The 21,896-nt window shown below is 35.4% G+C and overlaps 1 protein-coding gene across 1 annotated transcript in view; it reads left to right on the top strand.

Annotated features, from left to right (window-relative positions):
- Positions 1–21,896, top strand: part of LOC118745933 — a gene marked incomplete in the record, with an annotated part of 417,943 nt that overhangs the window by 232,563 nt on the left and 163,484 nt on the right. Inside the window, 1 exon segment of the mRNA XM_036479598.1 lies at positions 20,536–21,774. Coding sequence (XP_036335491.1) covers positions 21,640–21,774 — 135 coding nt within the window.

The following is a 21,896-nucleotide window of genomic DNA, read 5'->3' as shown; positions in this document are numbered from 1 at the left end:
CATATGCAAAAAATTTACGAAAGCACTTATGCAGATACAATTTGGCTTGTACGCAACACATTAGGGTGGTCCTTGAATGTAGGAAGCAAATTTTTACATCCGATTTCTAAAGTCGAAGATATCACATTTAAATTTCGGTCCCGATTTGAGACGGTTAAGGCCTGTCGCACAGGGTGAAGATTTCAGATTCCTCTATGGAGACTCAGAAAATCGGAGGAGAAGCACGGCCAAATACTAACATATGTAGCAGCGCCAATCTATTATTATTTTTAATATTTTTTTTTTCAAAAAAATAGTTCATTTAATTTTTTAAGGACCACCCTAGTGTACATACATATGTAACACTTGCATGTGGGTGCACCCATACTCCGTAACACATTTGCCGTCGTCATATCTTGCACAGCAACATCCGAGTGTAGCAACACCACATCACAGCTTGGGTCTTTGCCACGCCACGCTTGGCATCCCAATCTAGTCTATTCGTCTAGTTACTTATTTTCCTCGCATTTCAATCGCTTCCTCTAACCACTTTTATTTTCTTTTCGCACCACTAACTATTATTTTTATACATAATGCCTTTGCTGCACCATCGTTGTTGGAGAACTCTTCAGTGGGACTTGATTGTTTACTGCATTCGCTTTATTGAATTTATAGCATGCAATTTTCCTTCGAATCGCTACGACGTACGGTGTGCTCTTGTTTTCGTTGCCACTTCTATGCATACATGTATGTATGTATGTATGTACACCGTGTAGCTGCGAAAGTTTCTGCTTGCCCTGCCTCTTTTGTCTTTGCCACATTTTTGAGGTATTTGCGGCATCGCTGGCATCCCATACTCCTCAAATTGCTCCGCAGCTAACAATGCATTCACGCTGCTGATGCTGTCTGCCGGCTGGTGAAGCTTACTGGTTGCAGTTGTGCCGCTTCTTCAATCATTCATTCGCTCATTCAATATGGAAAGACTTTTTTGTTGTTGTTTCAGTCGTCTTGAGGTTGCACATAGTTTTATAGAGTAATTTGCATACATGAATAGAAACTAACTATAATACATGAATGCATACATACATACACATATATGCAATTTTATGAATAGCTTAGCGTACTTACGTGTATATGTGTGTTTACTTGGGAAATTTTGCTTTTGAAATGTTGATGCGGAAATGAAGTGTTGCAAGTTTGTTAAAACTGATCGCTTCGATTTTTGTTCGCAGCATTGTCCGCGAATGAAGCGCAGATTACTAACTAACAAAGAAAGGGAAGTTCAAACAATTCACTTCCCAGAGGTAGAGAAAATCTAAAAGCAGTTTACGTTTCTCCAAATAGTGTAGCAGCCATTCCATAGTCATAATTTTGATACTTTTTGGACAACCTGTGGTTCCTAAGTCATTTCATAAGATCTCGACCAGGTCATTGGTAATTCAATATTAGTCTAATAAACTGCAAGATTCAAGTCGCTAAAAATTACCGTTGAATTTTTCGAATTTTTTTTTGGAGGGTGTTTCGCATTTTCTTCCATATAACGCTGATAAAGTTGTTTTTTATTTAAAAAAAAAAATCCTCAACACCCTGCACCAAAAAATCTAAAAAATCTACGATAATTTTTAGCGACTTGAAACTTGCACTTTAATGCACTTAAATTGAATGGGCTACAAAACTGCACGCCCGAATATTCTCTTAATGTTCTTATTAAAAATTAGGCAATTTTTATGACTATTTTTATACCCGAGCGCACTTGTGCACAAGGGTATATTAATTTTGTTCCCATAACGGTTGTTTGTAACAGCCAAAACGAATCGAGATAGATATAGACAAATGTATACATAAATGCTCAGAATGAATAGAGAAATCGATTAAGCCATGTCTGTCTGTCCGTCCGTCTGTCCGTGTACACGATAACTCGAGCAAATATTGAGATATCTCAACGAAATTTGGTATGTAGGTTTCCGTTAATCCAAGGTAGGTTGGTATTGAAAATGGGCGAAATCGGACTGTAACCAAGCCCACTTCCCATATAACGGTAATTTCCAGAAATACGAAAACTGCGATATTTTAGTAACTACTGAAGATAATTCACTCAAAATTGATATTTACAATAATTTTCAGACGAAAAATAAGAATATTATACATTTTCGGAAAATGGGCGTAGCCACGCCCACTTATGGTTACATGTGTATATCTTAGGAACCGCTGCACCAATTTCTTCCAAACTTGGCACAGTTGTTGGGCTTGATACAGCATACTAAATGGCCGAAAATTTAAAAGATCGGACAATAACCATGACCACATCCCATATAACGGTAGTTTAGAGAAATACAAAATCCTCGATAAATCAGTAAATATTAAAGCTAATTTATTCAAAATTTATGCTTGCAACAATTCTTTACCAAGGAATACGTTAATGGTAAAATTTTGGAAAATGGGCGTGGCAACGCCCACTTATAATAATAATAATAATAATATCCCAACGGTTTTTACTCTCCATTCCCGCCCATCCGCACGAGGGGCGCAGTCCGCTTGACGTACGGAACCAGTATTTTCAATTTTTGCGCCGAGTTACGATAGGCAGGAGTTTGTAAGTGTCGAGATCTAAAACTGTTCAGCTACAGAACTAAATTCATCAGCCGATTATATGTCTTTATTTTAATGATTCATTTATTGAGAGAGGACAGTATCGATTTCTTAATGCTGAAAAGCGGATCTGATATATCAAACGTGCTGGAATGAGAGTTAAAATCCTGGCATAAGCAACGGAGTGGGTCGTACAATTCAAAATTAGTTTTACAAGCTTTCAGAAATAGGGGGCAAAAGTGTCTTGATACCCGGGAGGGAACATTAAGGCTAACTTCGCCAAGAAGAACCGGACTTGAAATTAAGCCTGTTAGTAATTTAACTATAAAAAATTGTACCAAGCATTTGCATGCGGCTGGAAAGTTTAGGAAGATTAATAAGTTTTAATCGGCTCGTATAAGGTGTAAGGTTATATTGGGAATCCCAACGGAAATTTCTTAATGCAAAAAGTAGGAATTGTTTTTGAATTGATTCTATCTTGTCTGAGTAAATTTGATACCTTGGATTCCAAACCACCGAGCCGTATTCCAGAATCGGCCTAACTAATGTTGTAAACAGGGTTTTAATGATATAAGGGTCACAAAATGCTTTTGACCATCGTTTCACAAATGCAAGTACACCTTTAGCCTTGTTGACTGTCACATTAATATGAAGATTAAAATTAAGCTTAGGATCCATTGTGATACCAAGGTCCACAAAATTGTATACCTGTTCCAGGTTATGGTTACCTATTGTATAAGAAGTGGGATGAACAGCTCTTCGCGAGAAACTCATTATTTTACATTTCTTAAGATTTAGAGGCATAAGATTTACTTGACACCAGTAAGCCATGCTGTCTAAGTCTGATTGTAGCAAAGACCTTTCTTTAATTGAAACGTACGATTTATAAAGCTTTACATCATCTGCATACATTAAAATTTTGGAAAATTGTATGTCTGTAGAAATATCGTTTATAAAAAGCAAGAACAGAACCGGGCCTAGGTGGCTATGTTGAGGGACTCCTGAAGTAACATCAATGACGTCACAGATAGTATTTTTAAACATTACCCTTTGTGATCTATCATAGAGGTATGAAGAGATCCAAAGTAGAAAATTAGGTGGAAGACCAAGAAGATCAAGTTTGTAGATGAGCAACGAGTGGCACACTTTGTCAAATGCTTTACTGAGGTCAGTATATATAACATCAACAGTTTTGCTTTCACTAAATGCTTTTGAGATATAGGATGTTAATTCGAGTAAATTTGTAGAAGTTGATTTGCCCTTGCAAAATCCATGTTGACTATATGAAATGCTAGAAGAGATAGAATGCGTCAACTGATTTGTTATAATTGCTTCAAATAATTTAGGAATTGCAGAAAGCTTAGCTATTCCCCGGTAGTTCTCCACTGAAGATCTGCTACCGCTTTTATGTAACGGGGTTATGAACGATTCCTTCCATATAGTTGGAAAAACGCCCTCTTTAAGAGAAAAATTAAATAACGCTGTTAACGGCTCATAGAGATAATCAGAACAATTTATAAGAATACATGTAGGGATCTGGTCAGGACCATAACTGAAGGACCGCTTTAAGGATTTCAGATAAACTACTACATCATCGGGAGATATTACTGGGATATTTATTGAGTCATTGGACATAGTTTAAAAGGATAGTCAATGTTAGCATGTGAGTTAATGGAATAATTGGATTTAAAAAACTGAGCGAACATGTTATAAACTGTTTGATTATCACTAGAGACGGTATTTTGATACTTCATGGCGGGAGGAAACCCACGTATATTTCGCTTGGAGTTTACGAAGTCATAAAATGATTTGGGGTTATATATTATGATCACATATACATATGTATATTGGTAACCGTTCTACCAATTTGTACCAAACTCGGTATTTTTATTGTGCTTGCCACATAAAAGCAAAACGTTAAAAATTATTGAAGTCAGACGGAAATTGAGGCCACTTTTCATGTAACGGTAAATTTCAGAAATGCTTGAAACTTCAATATTTCGAAATTTAAGGACACTAAATTACTCAAAATTGATACACCCCGGCTTACCATCTAGCGGTAGCTTTCGGAAAGGTGAAAAAATATATATTTAATACTTGCGCCGGGTATTTAATGTTCGGCTCCACCCGAACTTAGACTTTCTTACTTGTTTTAAGTTATATTTATTTTTTTGAAATTTGTGCAATCTTTGAAACATTTATTTATGTGGTTTCTGTTTTAGATTGAATCACATTTTAAATAAAAATTATTAAAAATAAATAAATAAACGTAGTAGTATAAAATAGGGATCTGTGCGAGTACACTATCTTAATCTGTCACACACCACCCGAGTAATATCTACCTGAAAAGTGGAAAATAGGTTGGGTGGTACTGAAACCTGTGACACCTACCAGAACAAGAGAATCATATTGTCCAATACCGCTCCTTTCGCCAGTAGTGAATACAGTTGAGGCATTGTTACTCCCGTCGTTCACACACCATCTTAGCCCAGCAGTGCATGTTTCAATCAGGGCACTTAACGCCACTAGCTTGTAGATATGTATGTATATCTTGGCCTTTACCCAAATCACTCATGCAAGACTGGACTGGACCTGCACAAAAACCTTTCGACACGGTCAGTTACACAGTACTGTTTAAAGCGATTGAAAACTCTTCCTCCAACCTGGACTTCAAACCAAGAATAATTCAAAAATGGCATTGATGACTTGTGCTTTAATGTAATGTTTATCTCTTAGACCTTTCCTGCTTTTTCACTAAACGTAACCTAAAGCTTTGCCTTACGAAATAAACGGAACGAAGAAAGTCAATCCAAAGGTCCAGCGCATGGGCCGTAGATAGTCCGTAGAGGTTACCTTTGACAGGTTTCTTTCCTTATTCATGCACACAACTGCAATAGAAAACAAAGTACACAGTCGTAATAAAGTTGCTAAACTGCTCGCCAGCCGCACTTTGAACATAGGCTAAGAAACGTTTTCGGTACCATACAAAACGATGTACCATCCGGTTCTAAACTATGCTGAGACTATCTGGTAGCCAGGGGCTAGGCGGCAGTGGAAGAAGCCTTCGACTTTTCAGAGCACTGTACTTGGGACTTCCCCTTCTAACCACACAATTATTTTTCTACATTTCGAGGCTAAAGGATTAGTAAGGAGGTCTTGTTGGGGAGCTAGAGCAGGAATCACATCTTCCAGTACTTGCTTAAGTCCAGCCTTTTCGCAGGTACATTGGAGGCCAACTCAGATGCCAAAAATACCAGGTCCAACCATGTGCACGCCACCCAGACGGACACGTCTTAAACGGCATTCTCCGATAGTCAGTCGACAATTTCGTAGTCTCTCGCACCTTGAATGGCGTTATCGTAGACCCACCACCATCTATCGCAGACGAAGGGGGGTTCGGGTGGCTCATGAGACTCTTTCATGGATATTGTAACAGACTCAACTCCTACATATCGATGGTCCTGTGCAATAACGACACAGTTAAAAATTACTACTGTTAAGTAGTTTATGTCTCTAATCCTTCTCGAATCCATGTCTAATCTTTAGAACTTACTTTAACAATCCTTACTGCTTATTATGGGTTGGACATGCATTAGACAGGGATTAGAGACAAAATCCACTTAACACTAGTAACAGTTTTTTTCTGAATTTGTAATTATGTCGTTATTTCAGAGGACCATCGATATGCTTAGCGGAATATCTAGGTTTTTCCTCATAAAATTAAGGCACATACCACAAATTAGAGGAAAGACTCGTATTTAGTAGAATTGTAAGCACCAAATATTTACATAAATATACGTTTATTCCGTAATTTTTCGTATCTCTTATACAAGACAATTTTTAGCTCTGCATTAAAATCTGGGATTTTGCACGAGGCGGCACCAAAAAAAATATAAATAAAATTAAAAAAACAAGTTCCGTACATCATGCGGACTGCGTCCCTCGTGTCGGTTGGCGAGAAAGGAAGGTAAACCGGTTTTGATAAATTAAATAATTAATTAGAAATCACACTAGTGACGCGCTGAGCTTTTTAACTTTGTTAGAATAGGGCGGTTATTCGCGTTCACAAATCTTTACAAGAACAAACAACAGTCCTTTGTCAGGAAGAGCTAGAGTGTATAGAATCGACTGTTTTGGTAATGAGAATACACCATCCGCTGAACCAGCACGGCTCTAAAATATAGTCCATTATATATAGGCCATTCTTCAAGAATCAGTCCACACCCTTTGTCAGTCTCACCATTTGAATTCCATAATCGCAGACGAAGGGCTCGCGTTGCATCGTGATGCTTGCAATACTTTGACACAGTTCCATTCTGGATATTGTAGCAGGTTAAACTGTTCAGTCCAATTTGAATAAGATGCGCCGTACTCTATTTCATTTTACTAAAACAAAATGCTAGTTTAGCTAAGACTTAATGTTGATTTTTGGCAATTTTTTCACCTTGGCAGTGTTGGGCATTTAACAATGACGATTTATTTATATGGAGAAAACGAACAAACTATTTTACAAAAAAATTCCAAAACAATTATTTTTTAAAACTCATCAACATGTGGTGCATTTACAATTTTGACACGGGGTGTATTTATGCATGGTAAATGTGGTGAAACAATTAAAAATGTTATCAACTAAAATACAGGCATTTTGTATTCCTAAGTTAAAACATAAAGCTAACACTTTTTTTAAAATTGGCATAGAATGAAAAAATAAAATTTTGTAAAAAAGTAAATTTTTCTTCCAAAAATGCGCAGGCTAGAAACTCACTTCAGACCCATGTTTTTTTCTATAATTTCTTTAAGAAATACCTGCAGAATCAGAAAATACAATACGATTTAGTAAAATTTACCCACCCTAATGTACATGTAATGTTTTTAATGTTTCGAAGCCACACTGTTGTGATACTACTTAAAGCGCGTATTTTGAAATCGATAACGGAAAAATAAATTATTTCACTTCGGAGCAATAATTGCAAGCCGGCGTTTAGTTTTCCTGCCGGTATTGTAAACTTGGCAATGACCATCAAAAACACTCACACCTCCAATGACAGTTGCGAGACAGTTGGCCAACTGTCAGCTGTCACTAACTGACCTTTTTTGGACTTGAAATAAAATAAAAAGCTACTTTGTGGGAAAAAAGTTGACAACGCCTGGTGCTGATATGGTTGCTTTGCTACATGAGACTAATAAATAATGCAGATGAAGTTGAGGCTTAACGCCAGTGTAGTACCCAACATAAAGTAGTTAGCAATTTGAAGAAACAGCCATAATCTCACGTAAAATAACCGCCCACCGCCTTATTTGTTATTTCATAGTTATGCATGTACCTCATAAACACTTTCATTCGATACTTTTTGTGCGCTTGTCAAACCATTTAAAAATTGAAATGTTTTTGCTAAGTTGCTACGTGATGATTTTTTTTTTCATTAATTGTGACAGAAACTGCGTGCGGCTTTTTTTTCTGTCAACCATAATATGCAGAATAATATTTGCACGAGGCACATGGCGTATGAGTAACTTGCTGAAGTAAATGGAAGAGTGCAGTTGCCGCTTATGCATTTCTTCAACATCAATGCAATAGGCTAAAAATTTTATTAGCATGTATATATGTATATTTAACATTCAAGGTTATTTGCAGTGGAAAAAGTTTTCAGCAAAAAATTTTATGTTGGAAAAAAGCGATTTTTAGAAGTTTATGAAGGGCACCAAATTGCGACAAATTGTTTTAGTGGAAGCCATAATAAAGACTCACTTTTATGATTCGCTATGGTAATGCTATAGTAATCAGAAACTTTCTTTCGTATGTATACATACACATTTCTTCTCACCAACGAAGATATTTTTCCCAAACTTTAACAACTACGAATTATTTAGTTGCTTACAAAAATTTGCACGCAATTTCTTCTTATTTTCCATGTCTTCGTGTAAGAAACTATGGCATGCAAGCACAATTTTTTGTTTTGTTTTTAATTGTATTTCTCCTCCAACTCTCAGCTCGCAGCCCAGACAGACGATTACTAAAACCTAACCCAGATTTTCCCTTAGGGGGAGTCAACTTAAATGTAGTCACAACACCATCATCGCCATCACCAACCGGTCTAAACCATATCATGCTTGGCTATCAACACTTCTCAAACCGCCGAAGAAAGCCAATCCAGCTTGTAAGCATGAAAATGTCGTCCATTCGCGATGTCTAACCATGTGACGATAGTTGACGTTTGATACACAATAGCTGCTTGCAACATGATTACAGCCACTGAAAGCTAGGAAAAATTCAACAACTATATCAAGCGACAACGACGACAACAACTCATTCATGAATGCCAACGAAGACACATCATTATTTTTTGAGAAATCTGCTGTCCAATCTGAATGGGCATATTAAAAATATACACTCACACACGAAAACATGAATATAAACATTGTTGCCCGAAACAATGAAGTCGCCTTACCATTACCTCTATGCACTAACTTATAGCATGTAGATATACGTTGCATGCAACAAGTCCTACAATGGCATGTCTGTCAGATAATCTTTGAGACTAGCAGTTTCGCTTCGGCCGCATCTCAACGAAAGCGAAAACTTGAAATTACCGTTACCGTTTGCAATTTCCCTGTGGATTTTCAGGTATTTGCCTAAAATTTGAGGCTGTACCTCTGGCCCGCGGCAAAGTAACGAAGCACTTTAACATCGTCGCTCACAACAAAGCTATTCATCATTAAAGACAGACATCACAACAGCCGTCGTCGTCTAGCAGAAGTCAATGAAGCGGCAAAAGTGATGATACCATAGTCACAATCATCGAATTTGGTCACCTCCAGCGATGGCTACAAAATTTTCGATTCGACACTGCTTCGCCTCTAATTTTCGCTAGTTCATCACACCCTTCAAACAAAAACGCTCAGTGCTATGAGATACATATCTTCGTGTGCTTGTTCACATCTTTACTAATTCTGTACCTTGCTATTCGTTGTTGTTGCTGTGTGTTATGGTCAATCGTTTTGATGATTTTACATCATACTTTTCTTTATATTCTATGGTTCATTTGGTATTGCGCTTGATCTCTTGCAGCACTTCAAATAAAACCAAAGCATCGTTTGTAAAACTCACCAAGTTCAAAGTCACCAACACTGCCCCACCCAGAAAAAAAACGGAGTGTGATTCAACTTACCCCAACAAATGAAATGAAGTGGAAATCACATTTTTTACAAAATTTCTTAATACAAAATCTGGTAATGAAAATTTACATTAATTCAGATAAAATACACTTCAAAACATTTGGCAGGTGATGATATTTTTCTTGTAGGTCTTGTCGAGTAAAAGAAGATTCGATATATGACCCCCAAAATCTTGAGTTATGTTAAACAACCGGGTTTTCCTTTATGTATTTACTTAAAAGCCTGTAACTTGACTGACTATAAAGCGGTTTTAGAAAGAAGAAGCTTAGACCTTTCGACGGGTATACATACCTTCTCGATCAGAAGCCTTTGTTACTTCTCATATTTGGAAGCATTATTGACAAGAAGCTGCTAATCTTCGGTGCTTATTGAGTAACATGCTCAGCGCGTTTTCAAAATCTTATCTTGTCGTCTTTAACTACTCTTAAGTACTTTATGTGATAACTCGATCTTTTCGCTGAAGTGAGAATTTGAGTAACTTCTATGCCTTTTCTATGCTCGTTAAAATCTTACTAAAGCGCCAGATGGTCAGCAAAACCTTCGAGTTCCACTCTTGGAGGAAAAAATATACTGAAAAATCCATTGTATTTAGATCACATTCCAGATTAGTGGACCTAACACAGATCCTTTCAAAACAGCGGTTGTAATGACACCCGTTTTTCTCATAGCATTAAACTTTCTGACATAACTTCAAAGGCTTGAAGGTCCAGATTCTTCAATTTGTTTCGCTGGTTTTGTCAACAATATGAACTTTTGCAACTTCCAAGCGCCACGAAATATTTTTTACCGAACGTATAGATTTATGTTAAGAAGAAGAAAATTATGGTTTCCTGCTACTGAAATTTTTAAGGTCTTATTCTATGCTGATATTAAAGGCATCCCCATTTATAACATCTGTAATCCTTGGGTAGTTTTGGTAAAATGCTACTTTACCTTGCAGTTTGCAGAAAAAGTGTTCCAAAGCAGTGCTTCCCAGTTTTGAGCGGTTATTAACAGAAAATCACATCCGAGCGAATTTACGTTCGAGTCTTTTAGAATTGACATAAGGACTCCTTCTTGGTTTAAACTCTTCTCCCAAATTGTACTTCAAAGTTGTATATATATCTCACTAATATCATTCACGAAGAAGCCTTGAAAAGAAAAACATATAATAAGAGTATTAGTTCTTTTAATATAATTAGTTAAGGTGATAGCAACTCATCTGTGGAAATCCTTTTCTGCGCAGCAAAAGGGCACGTATGGCGAATTATTTAATACAAAGAATTATTTAATATTAATTCGCATCTAACTAAACCTAACCTTTTAAGGAGATTCCCATTCAAGTACAAAAATTTGGTTCTTTGGAGTTTTCAAAAATATAGAATGAAAACAGTTTTATAAGAAAGTATTTCTATAGTACATAATATTTATAGGAATAAATTTTTTTTTTTTTTTACTTGACTTTAATAGGCTGAGCAAATTTTCGTTCCGAAAACTTATGAAATTTTCTCAAAGACTAGTTTCTGAAGTTGGCACCAATCTGGACTTAACTTTTCTCACTGATGTTATTTCTACCTTTGCAGCCCAATATTAAATTCTTCTTACAAGATTTTTGTAAGATTTGCTTTAAACTAATCGATGACATTTAACACTTAGCTGGAATTTTATGATAGATAAAGAGATAGTTTATAAAAAAGCGGCAGAATTTTATTGAGCAATATGTATTTTTAATTTGAGCAGAGCATTTAACTTAAAAGAGGAGTTTTTCTTGACTCACTCTCACAGTGGTGATTGATTAAACGTTGGCCAATGCAATACCCTGTTAAGCGATTTGCGTATATGTTCATTTTGTCATCAGATATTTTCATAAATTACTTATTATATTTATTGTTCATCAACACATGCCAGAGCATTTGCTGATGACTTAATTACTTGAAGCTGGCAACACCCAATTTTTCGCGCAAATCACAACCACTCCTTTGTTAGTAAGTACTTAGTACACAGCTGTAAATGCTCAACAACACTGCGTCACGTCTGCAGCTATCAGGTAGTTTGTATCTTTTAATGTGTTGTTTAGGTGCCACCTCTAGCAATTAAGTTGCAATCAATTTCATGCACATCTGCAACAGTCATCAACTTTAGATGCTGTTGCCATATTTTTGGTATTTCCTTATCATCACCACCTTATTGCATACATAGTTATGTAGGTAAACGTAGCTCAATAACGACATTACGTATGTATATATATTTGGATATATTCTTCAAGCATATGTACTGTTGCAACCAATATCATACAGACACATTTTTTAATAAATAAGTAGAAGAAGCTATAATTATAAACTCAATTTTTAGAATATTCCGAAATTGCTGACTATTTACTTACGTCTTCGCATCTGCACTATCAAAATTCAGAAGGGCGGATGGAGCAAAGTTTTTGAACCTTCATAAATTCCAATTCGACTCATTTTCTGAAGTCACTTAATATGAGACTAGTTTTATTTATAAGATACATACGAAAACTTTTAGCTGAGTTTTGAAAGGACGGCATGCCACGATCCTCTGTAAATCATACCAAAAACATCAGTTGGTTTCGTTTGAACAGTGTAGCAGAGCGTATTTTGATGAGCCTCAAATTCTACAGAATCAGAACCGTTTTTGTAATGAGTAAACTAATAATAACCACCCCAAATGCGGGCGAATGTAGTAAAGAAATGCTTACTAATTTTTCGAAAAATTTTGATAGCAAATTCGATAATAATATTGGTAGCAAAATCGATTAGAAAGTCTTTGAAAATATCGATAACGGAATCGGTAAATAATCGATAACAAAATTCGCTTAGAAAATCGATAAAAATATCGATAACAAAACCGATAATTAATCGATAAATTATCGATGACAAAATCGATAGCAGTATCGATAATAAAATCGATAAAAATATCGGTAGGGAGTTCGCTAAAAATACCGATAATAAAATCTACAACAATATCGATAACAAAACCAATAACAATATCGATAACAAAATCGTTAAAAACATCGATTACAAAATCTGAATAACTCAGTGAGAGGGGAGACCAGTATTTGCATGTATGTATTTATAAAAAAAATATTTATTGGTTCAAAAATGGTGGGTAGGCACTGTGGCCAATGGTAAAGTTCGTTTACCACCTCTGCACGGTTGTAAGCCATGCAGAGTCCGCAAAATGCTCCGGAAGCAGTGTCCGGAGGATGCATCAGACTAGGCCGAGCATACTTCGAAGTGCCATCTAATTAGAACTTAAGAAAGTTCAATTACATGGCAGTTGAGAAGTGCATGTGCAAAAATTTCCTAAATTGCATAAAGGAAATTTTTGCACATGCAGCAGTACATAGCATGTATTTAGGCGCCTGGTGTTAGCAGACGCGCCTAAACAAAATCGATAACAAAATCGATAAAAAATATCGACTAGTACATCGATAAGTTCCGAAGATATCGAAATATCGAAAAAAATCGATAACAAAATCGATAAAAATATCGGTAAGTCCCGAGAATCCCCAAACCGACAGATTGAGTCTCTGTGTCTCCATCTATATCCTTCTCTCTATAATCACCTTTATTTTAATATTTTTCCTTCTCTATCTTCATCTTTACTTTTATCGGTATCCTCACCCTCATCTTTTTCTTTATATTTGTCTTTGTTTCGACCCACGCTAATACACACTAATATCAATTATATCTTCTTCACGTTTTAACTCCAAGTCTAAGAAAACAAGTTTTCAGTCTTTTCCGGTTTCAACTGTGAAGTTTATTGATGGAAATTGGTTATTTAAAACACTTAAAGTATTAACCAAATCGTCCCTGTTCACCAATGCAAACCAATCGTCCACATATCTGTGAAACACATCCGGTAACATATTCTTTTGTTTCAAATTCATTAGCGGCCTTAATGGATTGCCCATGCGAATTAATACCCTTCGTCGTTTTATAAAACCGGCTTCTAAATTGAAAAATTGTTTGATTCATACATAATTTTGCCACTAAACTAATCACTTTCTGCTTTTCCGGGTCTACTCAATTCATAGTCAGATATAATGATACTCAGAAATAATGATTCAACGTCAAACGACACCAAAATTTCAAAAATTCAAAATTCAAAGGAATTTTTTAGCGAAAGGCTTTTTATCGGTTTGAAATCTTTAACTTCCTTCAAGAGCCAATTGGCAATTTTGTCACCTTACCTTATTACCTTTTTTTTGTTACACTGTTATCATAATTAAGTTTATCTAAAATCACAAGTTTATTTCCCTTATCGGCCTTCATACAATAAACGTCTTTTTATTTGAGAGAAGAGATGACGTCCCTTTTGTTTTTGATTCTCTTTTTCCTTTCATTTCTTCTATATGAAATGAAAAAACTATATTTAATACGTGCGCCGTGTAATTAATGTTCGGCTTCGCCCGTACCTACACTTCTTTTACCCTTTTTCAATAATATTTGGAATTAATCACATATCATTGAAATTACAAAATCCTTTAAAAAAATCCTAACATCCGAGATATAAACTATAAACTCAGTTTAACTATATTTGGCCAATAGCTTCATGAGTATATTGATTGCTTCGAGTATTTTTAAATTCTTGTGTTTTTTCGCACGGCGTAATCAGCCTTTCTACCCGGTAAACTTGTTGAAGATTGGTAAAAATTGGGAAACCCACTAGATATTCATTTTGTAAAATATACTCTTCTTGACTCAAATTTTTATCTGAGTATTTAGTGAAATCGAGTATTTCTAGCGATATTTTGGGGAGTATCGAGTATTCTTTTCGATATTTTCAATGGGCACGCACAGTCATCAAATTCATGGTAAAAAAGGCCAATAGGGTGCCACCCAATGCAAATCCAAAAGAAAGTGTGTTAATCGTAATAAAGTAATAAATCGCTAAAGAAAAATGTGTAGCAACAACATAATATTATTGTGAATCGTCGCTAAAAATGATGGTCAATAAGCCTGCTGGGCCAACTAACAATTTATTAAGAAAATCATTAGCGAAGATTTCAAAGTAAATATGGCTATTAATAGTGATTGGATCAGCTTATATATATATATATGCATATGTAAATTGTTCATGTGTACATAAATGGTCTTTTATATAAATTAATAATACGCGTCGCTAATTGGCATGTACGCCGAAACAATGAAAACAACCAAGGATCCGTAGAGAGTAAGCAATAAGTGGAAAGTGTTTTTTTCAAACACATCACTCCCTGTTGTTAAGCCACTTTTTTATACAGTTTTTTAACTATAGTATATAAAAAAAAAAACAAAAAACCAAATCTTTTAAAACTTTGTTTTAATTTATAACCAATTATTCACAGACTTTCAGATCGCTGCGTCTCTGCGTGTCTTTGCTACACTCAGAGCACATTCTTCGCCTTTTAAAAGAAAAAAATATTGAAATATGAACTGAAAATAAATCATGGGTATATGTTGGCAAAAAACGTAACCAAGCTATGCGAAATGGCCATAGAGAGACATGTGTATGTACATACATTTATAGTTACATATATACATATGTCTACATATGAATATATACGCACCTATGTATATATGTGTATGTATATGGGGTGTTCCATACCAAAATGGACGGAGTTCACACTTCATGTATTTGATTTGTTTAAAATTTTTAGGTTGATGGACAAACATAAATAATAAAACTTTACAGTACAAAAACAAAAACAAATCGATTTGATATCTCGAGAACGGGGCGAGGAAAAAATTTAGAAAAAATCACAAATACACACATAAAAATTCCCTTGAAGATTAATATTTTTAAAACTTTTTTTCGTGAAAAATTTTTCACATACAAATTTTTTGATAAAAAAAATTGTTTTTGAAAATATGCCATCTCAAAAAAATAAAAAAAAAATAACAGTTGTAGCTCTGAGTATTGCGCAATATTTAAATATACATAGTATTACGGGCTGCACACTACAATAATTTGAGTTATGCATTTTTTTTACACCGAAGTTGAATAAAATGAGTACGTTACAAATTTGCAAATTTTTTTAATTTTTTTTTTTTAAATTTTTTGAGCATGCAGTTTCGTAGCCCATTCAATTTTAGTATAATAAACTGCAAAATTGCGTTGATTCTTAATTTTTTTTTTATGCTGACGGCTTTTTGCACTTTTTCTTATGGAAGAAAATGCGCAAACCCGTTTTCAAATAAAATTAAAAAAATTGCTTAAAACTTGCGCTCTCTTTTACTAAAATTTAATGGGCTACAAAACTGCATACTCAAAAAAATTCTAAAACAAATTAAAAAATTTGTAAATTCATAACTAAAGTTATTGTAGAGTGCAACTCGTAATACTATACTTAAATATTGCATGTGAAAAATTTGTATGTGAAAAATTTTTTAAGAAAAAAAAATTTTAATATTTCTTTTCATAGAGAATTTTGATGCGTTTATGTGTGGTTTTTCAAATTTTTATCTCGCCCTGTTCATGAGATATTTGGAAAACTATTAAATCGATTAGTTTTTGTTTTTGTGCTATAAGGTTTTTAAAAATGTATCAATCAAGCTCAAATTTCATATTTATTTATTATGTATGTTTATCCATCAACTCCAAAAATTTTAAATAAATCAAACACATGAAGTGTGAACCCCGTCAATTTTGGTATGGAACGCCCCATATATGTATATGTACATACATATGGCAAACGAACATACATAAATCTCCAATCGAGAAAAGGAAACAGCTACACATATACATAAACAAGCCTCACATATATACCAGACAAAGTCAAAGGCACTTAATAAAAGCAATAACAAAAATATTTATAGGAACACCGACAGTGAAATGTGGCTTAAAAAGTGGACAGTTAAAAAACCGTATAATGTGGGCGATGAGATCATAAGACAAATATCAGCGTTGACACGCCGCTCTGTGCTGTACCATATCTCGGCCAAGCCAAATGATCTACCGCCGATCTTATGTGAAGTTTTGCAAAAGTATTAAAATGTATTGTGATTATTTATCAAATTCTTGACTTGGCTTAGTGCTAAAGAATATGTACTTATACACATAGTATATACATTTGTACGAATATATGTAAATACCCTGCAAAAAAATTGTGCGACGAATGTCAAAAGAGCATATTCCGGTTTTAGTCTCAATCGGGGGCAGTTGGGCATTAATACTGTGGTCATAAGCAATAACCGCCTAAGTAGACTTAAGAAATAATTGAGTTATACATGCTATCGTATTCTGCAACTACTATTCCATGTGTATGTGAAATCCATATCTTGCCAGCTATGCTATTTAAAGAGTTATAGACGAACATATTTTGGTTTCCCCATAAGGTTAACATTACTATGCAAATGTTTAAAACGTTTTTTTTTCGAATTCAGATTTTTCGACTTAGGCGGTTATTGCTTACGACCACAGACTTAGTCGTAGCTAATCTCATACGGGTATTATTGGAGATTAACTGGACCCCGACTCAACTCTAACGGGCACAATTAACGATTTAATTATATGTAGGCACTAAGTTAACGAAATTTCATGTGTGACGTTGGTATGTAGAGAGAGTATTCGCTTAGCAAATCGGAGAGCCCCGGTTCAAATCACAGCTGGCGCAAGTTTTCATTTTTATTTTTTAAATGCGACTAGTCGCTTCTAATACCCACTAGGGTATAAAATGGAAATATTAATCTTCTCATAGGACATGCTCAAACACAACCGATCAGTTCATTCCATATAAAGAGATCAAGAAAAGTTTTACTAGTCGCATGTTCTTCTGCGAATTCTACCGGAGTAATCCCAGATTAGTCGCATTTTCCTTTGGGGTATTTATGAACAAAAATTCTAGTACCCAGATGTGGATGTGTGGTCAAGCAACGTTTGATTCACCATCTTATTCTATCACATAAACTATTCGAAAAGAAGTTAGTAACACAGTGCTACAAAAATATCACGTAATAGGCCCGAAACAAAACTGAATGTAGGTTGTGAATAGGTAGGGTCGAGTACAACATGCAATGTAAGTAACTTACATATAATTCCCGAAACCTCCATTTTTTTTAAAGTTAGCTTCCTACTTGATATAATAATGCCCAACTCTGTATGAGTCATTATAATTCATGGCAAAGTCAAAAAATAGAGCACTAAAAACTAATGTTATTATACCCTAATGTAGAACTATTTGGTAAGCCGCATATGCGAAAGACACGACGAAGCAATTAAATTATAACTTCCGCTAATGAGTTTTAAGATATTCGCACGAATGCTATAAAACTCGTATATACATACATATATGTATGCGTAATTAAATAATTTTAGAAATATATATTTATATACATACATAAGAATGTACATATGTACATGTGTGAATGAGTATGAAGACGAATTATAACACCTGCACACTTAAGCATACAAACATACATATAAACGAAGAAATAACTAAAAAATGTAATATGTAGGTACGATCATAAAGTTGGCATATTAAAGCTGCTCTATTCAAGAAGATTTAAAAGATCTTTGACCTTAGCGTTCTTTCTATTATAAATATGTGTCAACGTACGTACATTTGTATGTATGTATGTATGTATGCAATAAAAATCAAAATTCTAGCTTGGCGCTGGAAATAGTACGCAGAATAAAAACCACTCTGCTATTCATACTTCAAATGTCTTGAGACAAATGCGAGAAGAGGCTCATTCTTACCGTAAATACAGAATTCAAAGACCTTTATTCAATACCCACTATTATGCAAGATGTAGAGAAGTAACGGCGACGCTGATCGTGGCCTACGTCACTCAGCTTTGGCCTCGCCGATTCCACCTCAATCAGCACAATCTCCCTCGCCTATCCGCAAAATCCGTGAAAATTAGTTTTTGCCATTAGAACCAAAACTGAAAAGCGAAACCCACTTCAAAATATTTGAAATCAATAACCACGTCCACCTCCCACATAACGGTAATTTGCAAAGATACGAAAGCTGCGATACATACCGATTTATCTACTACTAAAGCCAAGTCACTTAAAATTTATGTTTACAATAATCCTCTAGAAAGTAATAGAGAATATTACACCGTCCTAAAAAATTTAACTTTTTTGCACCATAAAAAATGAAAGATTTTCGGAATAGTGACAAAAAAGTACTCTAAATTATTGTTTTTCTAGGCTAAGTCTCTTGCGGATTCCATGTGGAAAAACAACACTTAACAACCAACCGCTATGCTGAGCCGGTCAATAGAAAATTGCCTTGTGATTTTTTAAACTTTATTAAACTTCGTATACAAGCTTTTTTGGGGTTACTGATTATGAATCTGATCCGGCGTTTACATGAGGCGATTTTTGCTTTGTAAACAAGGTATGAAGTCAGTTTTAAAAACTCAAAATCGTTGAACAAATATGGCGGATGGATTTTTGAAAAATGGCGATTATGAATTTTGTACTCAGCCACTCAAAGAACCTTTGGATATCCAAATTTTATGAAAATCTCAAAATTTTTTAAAAATCTATGGCGGATAGAATGCGCCCATATGTAATTTTGAAAACTGATTTTAGTTTTGTTTTCAGCGTCTTCTAGAACTTTTGGATATCAAATTTAATAAAGGCCTGCCATTTTGAATTTTTAGAAACTGACTTTAGATTCGTAATCAGCAACCCCAAAAACCTTTGGCTATAACGTTTAATAAAAGTTTAAAAAATCACAAGCATAGGGTTGTTTTCCCCCATAGAAACCGTATATGACTTAATCTAGAAAAATGATAAAATACGGTTACTTTTTTCTTTACTTTCCAAAAATTCATGATTTTTCATTTGTGCAAAAATTTGTGTAAAATGGCCCACTTATGTCTACAGACTAGTAACCCCTTTATCGATTTTTACCAAACTAATCCATGCAGAATCTTTGAAGAAAACATATTTAGTTGACGTAACTAAACTCCTTTCGCAGTGCAATTAAAATGTTCTAGAAAAACACTGAGTTTAGGCCAAATTCTTTGATGGCAGTCATAGAATTTACCAAATTTTAAACTTCTAATATTTCGAAATACCCTGTATGCAACTTATTTTCGAAGTATGTATGTATATAACGCCACCATAATAATTAAGACTGACTTAACAATCAAGAACCACCGTTGTGTATTTAAGCTTAATATCTGATTTTTATTTTTGTATACTATATTTTTGTTGTCAACTTCTCTCTACAATTTTGCCAGTTCTTAAGTTTGGTGCAAAAAAAACACCAAAAGCCAAAAGTTACATTCCAATCCACGAAGAAGTCCAACAAAAGCAATACAAGCAGGTGCATACATACACACGAGATTAAATCAAACAGCAGGAGGAAGAAAAAACTACCGATTTTGCAATTTTTTTAAAGGTGAGCTTCGAGTTGTCTCGTCGCTCACCGCGCATTCAGTGTGTGAACTCGATCTGCCACTTTTTACACACAATTCGAATTCACAGCGGAGTGCGAAGACGAAACAAAGCACGAGTACAAGTGTTGCTTTAGCTTCAACCAAATGAAACTCTAATTTTATTATGTGTGAGAAAAGCAGTCATTGCGACACATCGAACTGATTTTTGCAGCGGCGAGCGACTCCATAGACGATAGTGTCAGCAAAAGGTTCTTAAGTATATGGAGATATTTATTGCGCTCTTTGCTGTTCAGCAGCTCAGTTTCACTCTCCACAATCTATAAGATTGCCCAGAAACACACGCCTATCTAATTATTAACTTTTGCAACGGAATACAAATTTTTTCAAACACACACTCTCCAATCTCTTACATGCTCTCAATCGCTCTTGTTGTCTCTCGTTCCAGATCAAATAACCGAGTGCCCGAACAAAGCAGCAACCTGGCAGACAGTGGCGATCATCTGCTCCACCACCTCCATCCACCATCGCCGCCACCACCTCATGGATAGCATCCACAGTGCGACCACACAAAAACACTCGCAGCACGATTGCACACCGATCGGCAAACGTCGTCTGCTCCAACGACGTCGTCATCATTGTTGAAGCAGCTTACCAATTTTGTTATTGTCGTTGTCGTCGTCGTCTTCGTCTACGTTGGTGAGCTGAGGCCACAAGTACCACGGCAACTTGACGGAATTGTTGGTGTTGTTTTCGGTTGTTGATTTTCGACTTTTGGCACATTGCGACTTCATACCTTTTGTCAGTTGCTGCCCCATCAGTGGAGTCGACGAAGCAGTGGCTAAATTTTTTCAGCCGACTTTGTCAACGGGAATGGCGCTCCGGTGGCGCTAGTACGAATTTATCTACCGACGCGCGTTGTTCGGTGTTGCGGTGTTTCGTTTCGTATGTTGGGGGCAAGCAATATTTATGTACGCAGGTTTTTTGTTTTTGCTTATCGAAGAAGCGAAAATGTCTTAATGTGAAGCCGCGCATGCGTTAAGAAAAGTGAAAAATGTGAAAAGCTAATAAATCCAATACGAAGGAGCTACCGAATTATGCTGGCTGTCAGTGTCATTGCTGTTAGTGTGGCGGCGTGAAAAATTGCTAAAATATACTAACGAAGTACGGTGGTGCTCTGAAAAGAGCATTTTGTAATAACGGAAATGTGCGCCAATGCATTTGTTTGTGTAGCGCAAAGTGATTTTTTTTCTTTTGTTTCAGATTTTGCGAAAATTTTTAATTCGAGCTGCATTACATAACAAAAAGCATAACTGAAGCCTTGGCAATATTACGAGTAACAAATACACGAGCTCAACTCAAAATAGTTTTCTCCAAGTGCATCGAAACGATATCAAAATCAAAATCAAAATTTTTTCAATCAAAAGAAAGTGAAATTCCACTCGTAAAAGTGTCGAAATCTCCAAGTGTATTCTTAGTACATAGTGCGTCAATTCCAAACGAAAATATTTTTATCGTCAACAACAGCACCAGCACCAGCAACACCAACACAATGGGTACGAAATCGCCTGGTGGACCGCAACGTTGCCGTCTGATATTACAACGTTGTCTGGCCATACAGCTGAGTAAGCCTGGCCATACGCCGGAGGACTTTTGGATGTACGATTCGGGTTATATGATTTTTCAGGTGAGTTGATATTTAGCTAATTCATGCACACATACATAGGTACTGGCGTCGGTACTTAAAAGTGCCATTAAACACGTTTTAGCGACTTGAGTGTAAATATACTTTATATCTGCTTACCTAAA

Source organism: Rhagoletis pomonella, unplaced genomic scaffold (genome assembly GCF_013731165.1).
Source record: "Rhagoletis pomonella isolate Grant_MI unplaced genomic scaffold, Rhpom_1.0 Rhpom_scaffold_00010, whole genome shotgun sequence".
In the NCBI taxonomy this organism is placed as follows: domain Eukaryota; kingdom Metazoa; phylum Arthropoda; class Insecta; order Diptera; family Tephritidae; genus Rhagoletis; species Rhagoletis pomonella.
The sequence above is the reverse complement of the archived record's forward strand: the minus strand, read 5'-3'. Positions and strand labels throughout refer to the sequence as shown.